This window comes from Oreochromis aureus, linkage group 2 (assembly GCF_013358895.1).
Source record: "Oreochromis aureus strain Israel breed Guangdong linkage group 2, ZZ_aureus, whole genome shotgun sequence".
NCBI classification, from domain to species: domain Eukaryota; kingdom Metazoa; phylum Chordata; class Actinopteri; order Cichliformes; family Cichlidae; genus Oreochromis; species Oreochromis aureus.
The window spans coordinates 24,948,680-24,956,044 of NC_052943.1; the positions used below are offsets into that span (position 1 = coordinate 24,948,680).

The following is a 7,365-nucleotide window of genomic DNA, read 5'->3' on the forward strand; positions in this document are numbered from 1 at the left end:
CTTTCCTCACTCACTCTCATTCTTGCTTCTTAGTTTACACTGGCAAAATGATAAGAGAGAGAAATGTGAAGCTGACATACCTTGATTTCATATCATATAATGAAAAATCAGTTTTAAACAATCTAGTCTTTAAGTGATGACGTGAAGAATTCTGCTTCTGGGCCCAAACTACTCGGCATTTAATAAGGCTTTTGTGTTTTTTTACATGTTTTAATGCTTTGTATCTTTTTCTATTTAATCTCAACAAGCCCCTAAAAACAGTCGGTGATCACTGTCGGCCTATCTCGGTTTTTATTACCGCTAATCATTTTAAAGCTCAGTTTTTAAAACCTTACGATGTAACTACAGCCCAGCCCATGCAGCAGTATATTAATAACTAACCTCATATTACGGATGGATTATCTCAGTTGTTCTCAGTTGTTCACTGAAGTTCGATCCGTTTACAGCATCCTGACATGCGATTGCATTTGTCCGGAACCTTTGGGAACCATCACATTAACTTTTATTGAGTGGTAAAAAAGTTAGCATTCAACCTCCAGCTTCACTGTTTATGTTATGCTACCATAGCTGTGTCGCTAATAATCATGTAGCACATCATTAAATACCAGCTAGGCAAACTTCAGTAACTGTACAAATGTCACTGCTGTTTACATTCCTGTCTTCTTTTACGTCGGAAATGATAGTAGAGCTGTATGTCTTAATTTGTTTCAGAAATCCCTCAGTCAGAACATGATATATTATATTTAGATGGAAACTAGCGAGCTAACTTCCTGCTAACTTCTAACTCCGTTAAATTTCATAAATTTGGTTTTCATGGATGCCTGGATGTTAAACTTAATTGTTATACCTGGTAGAGCAGCATTGTTGATCATTTTATTACAGATGAAAGGATTTAGACAGTTTTTAACTCTCAGTGATGCCACAGTGATCGTGTGACTTAGGGACCTGCAGCGGAGTTTGGGCCCACGCACGGCTAATGACGTCAGACTTAAAGACCAGATATTAGTTACTTGTGAGATAAACGGATGTCTTCAAGTCACAACAATTTTCCTCATTTTAAGTGCCATTTTTGTTTTTCTTTTTTTTTTTTTTTTTTTTTGTGGAAGTAAGAAATATATATATATAGTGAGGATGAATGACTTCCTAGTTGAGAGAGAAGAGACGACACTAGGAAGCATAGGTTGGCATAACAAAAGGCACCCAAGATATTACTAGAGTGTGGGTGTGCAGCTTACATTGGTTTTTGGAATGTGGCTGAAACGTGGCCCATGAAGAACCTGATGTCAGCTATCTGTTAGTGATATTGGTTAAGAGTTAAACTAATTAGAACTTCAGTTTAAGCAGTTTGGGTTATTGAAGTTTGAATAATATCTCTGAAGATATATCTCTAAATAGTATCTCTAAAGATATTATTCAAGGTCAGAAATATTTTTCTCACCTTTCTGCTTAATTTGCAGGCGCCTGAACCCACTCTCCATGTCAGCATGGCAAGTTAACAACGAGATCAGCCTACACCTGTCTGTGGAGGGCAAGGTGTTGTTTAATTTCTTTTATGTGCTGAACACCTAAATGATTCACCTGTATGTGTGTTGATGCATACGTATAAATACTTTCTTTTAAAGGTGTTCTCGGTTTTCTCGTCACTCCTTGATCACTCTAACTCCAAAGTTGTCAGCATGTCCACAACAGACAAGATCACTCAGTGGCAGGTCCTTGGATACCAGGGAGCCTTGCTTAGCCACTTTATCGAGCCCATCTATGTCCACAGCATCCTCATAGGCAAGTAATAAAATCAGTCATGCTCCTTAAGGGTAGTTGGGAATCACCCTGTGTTTGTTACCTTTTCTAAAATCTGACGAGGTAGTAATGAGAGACCCTGTTTTTTTTGTTTTCTTACTTTTTAAAAAAATCATTATTCAAAAGTGCATCACCACCAAGTCCAAATACACCAGTAGAAACACTCCACGTTGGTATTGGGTTAGACGGTGTGGGTGAATGCTAGACGTCTTCATTTGTGCTGGTAATAGTGATATGAACACAGTTCCTGTGCTTTTGTTATTTCAGTGTTTTTACAAAGCACTAGTCTCCCACACAGTCCCAATTTAAAAATGGAATAGAGCAAGCATCTTAAAGATTCATTTCATTTTATTTCATTTCAGGGCTTGGAGGAGTCTATTAGGGTGTACTTCACATCATAAAAAGATAGGTCAGGTTGTTTTTCCAAGATAGATCTTAGTGTAGTACCTACTGTCATTTAAAAATATCTGGCAAAGAAACAAACTGATGGCTCTACATTTCTTAAAATTCCTTCTGTAACTTTGTGTAACCGTACATAAGATGTTCAATGTATGCACCTGCTTTTAGGCAGGTGAAAAACAGTTGACAAATTCCCCAACTTTAAAATAATCTCCTTTTGACAATATATCATTATGTCACAGTAGTGTATCCTCAAGTTTCCAAGTTATTTTTACAAAGGTAAAGTAATAATTTTCTTCCTTCCTCTCCTTTTTCATAATTATAATGACTTTGACCACATTGATTCAGTCTGTAAGGGATGGGGAAACTCCAAAATGAGTTGTACTCTATATTTGCAGCAAACAAAGTCAAACACCTTCACAATTGCAAGTTGCAGCAAGATTAGTCATAAAAAAATGATACCAGAAACTGAAGGAAACTATATATGATTCTGTGTCTTGTAACTTTAAATCAACCTTGCAGGTGACTCTGACTGTAGTGAAATTCGTGGCATGGAGATGTCTGTCAGCCAGCGTGTAGAGGGCATCACCTCCAACCTGCCCATGTTCTATTGCATGATGAGGCCTCACATTAGCCTGGTGCCATCTGTGGCTTCCAGCCGTGCAGGCGGTAACCAGCTGACCTACGGTATCAACTGGAGCGAGGGAGACAGCTCCCTGGAGGTTGTGGATGGTCTGGAGGGCAAGACCATAGAGGAGTAAGAATCACTGTATAGGAAGTTTGGAGAATTGAGGGGTTTTGGGGTTTAATACTTATTTAGATATGCTTTATCTTACTTCATTTTAAAAGTATAACTATCTTAAAATAATACACTACCAGTCAAAAGTTTGGACACACCTTCTCATTTAATGGTTTTTATTCATTTGTGCTGCTTTCTAGATTGTAGATGTAGACATCAAATATATGAAGCAAGATATATGGAATTATGTAGCAAAGAAAGAAATCATGAATAACTCTGTATATCTTATGTTTTAGATTACTGAAAGTAGCCACCCTTTGCTTTGTTGACAGTGCTGCAAACCCTTGGCCTTCTCTCAATGAGCTTCATGATGTGGTCACCTGAAATAGTTTTCACTTTGCAAGTTTGCCTTGTCAGGGTTAATTTATGTACTTTCTTTTGAAAGTACATAAATTAACCCTGTCAGCAATTCAAAAGTCTGATGGCTTGTGGGTAGAAACTGTCTCTGTTTCTGGTAGTGTGGTTCTGGATGCTCCTGAACCGCCTGCCAGACGGCAGGAGTGTGAAAAGTCTGTGGCTGGGATCGGAGAGGATCTGCTGCATCTTCCTCATGCCATGCTGTCGGTAGAGATCCTGCATGGCTGGCAGTTCAGTCCTGGTGATGCACTGTGCTGATCTCACCACCCTCTCCAGAGCTTTGCGGTCCAGAGCATTACAGCTGCCGTAACAGGTGGTGATGCAGCCAGTCAGAATACTGTAGAGGAGATAAAGTCAGAGATAGAAACAACAAGGAGCAGGTGCATCTAGTACACGTAGATGTGCCGCAAAAACCCACAGAGCTCAGCAGCCAGCGCAACAAATTCTGGATCCTTCGCTCTTAGTTAGCAGTTAGAATTAGCAGCGCATGCTGCGTCCACTGTGAGAGGTCCTTTATGCTCCGCTCTGTGACTCACAGCAATGGTCCCGGGTCAACCCCAACTTTGTGTTAAACTAATCCTAAAGTAATAATGGTATTTGTAACCACTGATATACCACAACTTTATTCTTTCAGTGTTCAGTTGTAGTTTTAATGCCTTCAGTGAGAATCTACAATGTAAATAGTCATGAAAATAAAGAAAAACCATTAAAGGAGAACGTGTGTCCAAACCTTTGACTGGTGGTGTATACCCTAAATAATATACGAGAAATGACTAATGGAAAGGTCATCGATTATTTTAAGGTTTTTACTAGACCGCTTGGAAATGTAATTAACAGGTTACCAGATAAATTGAGAACTATAGGCAGTATCATTTTGACACAACTCTGTAAGCATTTTGTACATCTGCAGTCTTTCAGGCTGTGTTAGAATTTCATAACTAGAGTTTCATACTGATTACTTACTTATTTATTTATTTGGTGTGTAGCTCTCCCTTTAAGAGTGGATCTGCCCTAGCGAGCCGTCTGTGCAAAGCAGCGATGATGCACCGCTTCAGGTTGGTGGCCAAAGAGGCTCAGAGGACGGACCTGCTGGCCACAAGTACCTACAGAGAAGCAAAGGTAAAATCAGCACCTTCTGCATAATCTGAAACTTTATTTTAGCATTAATGTAAACTTCTGTACACTGATCCAACCGAAAGCAAATGCTGTTAAACTCATGTTAAAATAACCACCACACAAGCTTATTGTATGTTCTGCTTTTTTTAAATGACCGTTTCCTGACTTGCTGAAATTTTGTTTTAAAAAGAACCCCAAGTTGTTATTCATACTATATATTTTTTTGGGTCACTGAAGATGATGGCGAAGCCATACCAGGAAGCCAAGAATGTACTGCGGGCGTACCTGTTGCAGAAGGGCTTTGGTTCCTGGCAAGACAAGGTTTTGGTTAGTGATAACTTCAGCATGTGAATAATGTTACAACATTAAAGAAGAATGTTGATCAATAATCAGTTGTGTTCAAAATGTTCAGCCTACTTTTCATTTGCACCACTTGCTGCATGTTGGTTTCAGAATTTGTTTTTCAAAATACATTTAAAGATTTGTTGAAAATAATTTGAAGCACCCAACATATAATATTGCACCACAACTGGTCTTTAGTTTTGCTTCTTTCAGTTAATACATATACTGTATATTAAGTACATTCTTTCTTTATTTGCACTGGTTCATATACTGTATCTTTTGTGATGGAAATGGCCATAGAGCTTAGGACAGAAAAAATAAAAGTATGTCAACCAAAGCTCATATCCATTTATTTTGCCACTTGTGGGGGTTTTTTTATGGTGGATTTTTTTTTTTCTTTCTTTCTTTTTTTTTTTTTTTAAATTTCTGGTTGTGAATTGGGCACGGAATAGCTGAATAGACGGTGTTATTGACCACAAAGCCAGTTTTGTAAGGGCAACCACCAGCCACAATGTCTACCCTTACTGTGGGACATGATGGGTGCACATAGGGCTAAAGAGTGATATCAGACATGCATGGTTTTGGTAGTTCTGATGTATGACTAAAACCTCAGATTGCTTGGCTCTCATGTGTTTGTGCTAAGCAATCAAACCGCTTTAAAGGAAAGATGTACATTTGATTCATAACATAATAACATGATAGTAAATGGACTGGTTCTTATATAGTGCTTTCTTACTCTACTTGAGCACTCAAAGTAAAAGTAATTTTCAGCTTCTTTTTTTTTCATAATTGTTGAAATTCAGAATCATTACTGTGGTGCATGTTGGATAGCTCTTTATTTAATTATTTATAAAAACACACCAAGCTTTCACTAAGACTTTAGAGCAAAGTTCAAGATAAACCTAGTAAGTGATTTGTCGTCATAACCAAATATTAAATATATAAGGTTGTAGATATATAGCGACACATAGCAATATAATGGGCAAATATTGGCCACTTAGACAAATGTTGATAATTAGATATATAAACTCATTAAATACAGCTTTTCAAGTAGATCATACTTGTCAGAGAGAAGGGTTTTTTTGGGTCAGTCTTATTGGCTCAACTTCTCCGTCTGCACTGCTCCCATGTGGAGTAACTCAAGGTTCTATTCTGGGTCCGATTCATTTCTTTTTATATTTAGTTCTTCTTGGATCAATCCCGAAAAGATATGGCATCTCATCCACTTGATTCCCAAATCTTGCCCCGGAAAGGAAATGATGGCAACTCATTAAGTCTTATTGTAATTTGAAGACATTAAAGGCTGAATGGCTTTAATGTTTCTAAACTTTGTTGAGAGACGTCTGGTGATCAGCTACTTCTCCATGTTCCAAAGATCAAACTTAAGAACAGGGGCGATCTAGTAAAATATAACCTAATCTATGGAACAGGTTGCGTCCCCATATTAGGCTGACCCTTACTTTGCAGATATGTAAAGTACACAGTGTCTACTGGCAGCAGGAATAATGCACCATATCACAAAGCACAGATCATCTCAAACTGATTTCTTGAACAGGAAACTGAGTTCATCATACTTATCCTCTACAGATATTAGATCTCAATCCAGAAGAGCACTGTTTTGGTAGAATGGGAGATTCACACCTTGGATGTGCAGCTGACAAGCCTGCAGCAACTTTGTGTGCACATAGCATTTGTTAAAATGAACATTTATGGGCAAATTCTCAAACCCCTATATGTTATTATAACAGCAGTAAATGACTACACCTGCTTCAGAGAGTTGTACATTAAAAGTTACACATTCACCATGCTACGAATAGGTGGTGTTTGCATTTCTTATAAAGTTTTCTCATAATTCTTATAAAGTAGTGCATTGCCTAGGTTTTAAAAGAGCAAATGACTGGTCCAACATCCTGCACCATTCATATTTCTTAACATAAAGTGCCAACTTCCTAGTTTGCTTCATCAAGAGAGGCATGACTGATTTTGTGTTACAATTTTAAATAAGCTGCTGCAAGCTGCTGCAAGTGGCTGGTTTATTTAAACAGGTTTAAAATGAGATTGCATTTAAAGCACTGTATTAAAAACTGTATTGTGCAGACTCAGGTTGTTTGTTACCAGATTCTGGTAAGCTGACCCCCTATGTTGATAAACTGTTGATTTACCTCTCTATATGGTATATATACACACAAACAGGAAATGCTTTGGTTTCCTGTGCATGCGATGCAGCAGATCATTTACTCCTAACTGTTCAGCAGCCTTGTGAATGAAGTGGTGTGTTAGCCAACAGAAGGAATTGCCTGCATGCAGGGAATTTTTGCTCCAGGATCAAGCTATGCAGTTGTATGTACAGCACCAGGTTTCCTACGTATGTGTCTTCTTTTAAATGCTACTAGTTTTGTATCATATGCACAGCAGTGTGAGATCTAACATTTTTTAATTTAGTGCACCAAACCCTGATTGTAACTTGGATGGCTTTTAATTGTAATTTGACGGAGTTGCAGTGAATTGCAATTTTATTGTTCTGGTTCTTCACTTCACATTTGCAGCTTCCAGTG

The 7,365-nt window shown here is 38.0% G+C and overlaps 1 protein-coding gene across 2 annotated transcripts in view; it reads left to right on the forward strand.

Annotated features, from left to right (window-relative positions):
- The window catches only part of adad1 (adenosine deaminase domain containing 1 (testis-specific)), a 28,992-nt gene extending 23,845 nt beyond the window's left edge, over nt 1-5,147 (forward strand). For both annotated transcript variants that reach the window (XM_039621283.1, XM_031743005.2), the window contains 5 exons: nt 1,458-1,533; nt 1,623-1,779; nt 2,719-2,953; nt 4,339-4,471; nt 4,706-5,147. In XM_039621283.1, coding sequence (XP_039477217.1) covers nt 1,458-1,533; nt 1,623-1,779; nt 2,719-2,953; nt 4,339-4,471; nt 4,706-4,819 — 715 coding nt within the window. In that variant the 3' untranslated portion in view covers nt 4,820-5,147. The remainder of the gene's footprint in view (nt 1-1,457; nt 1,534-1,622; nt 1,780-2,718; nt 2,954-4,338; nt 4,472-4,705) is intronic.
- The last annotated feature ends 2,218 nt before the right edge of the window (nt 5,148-7,365 follow it).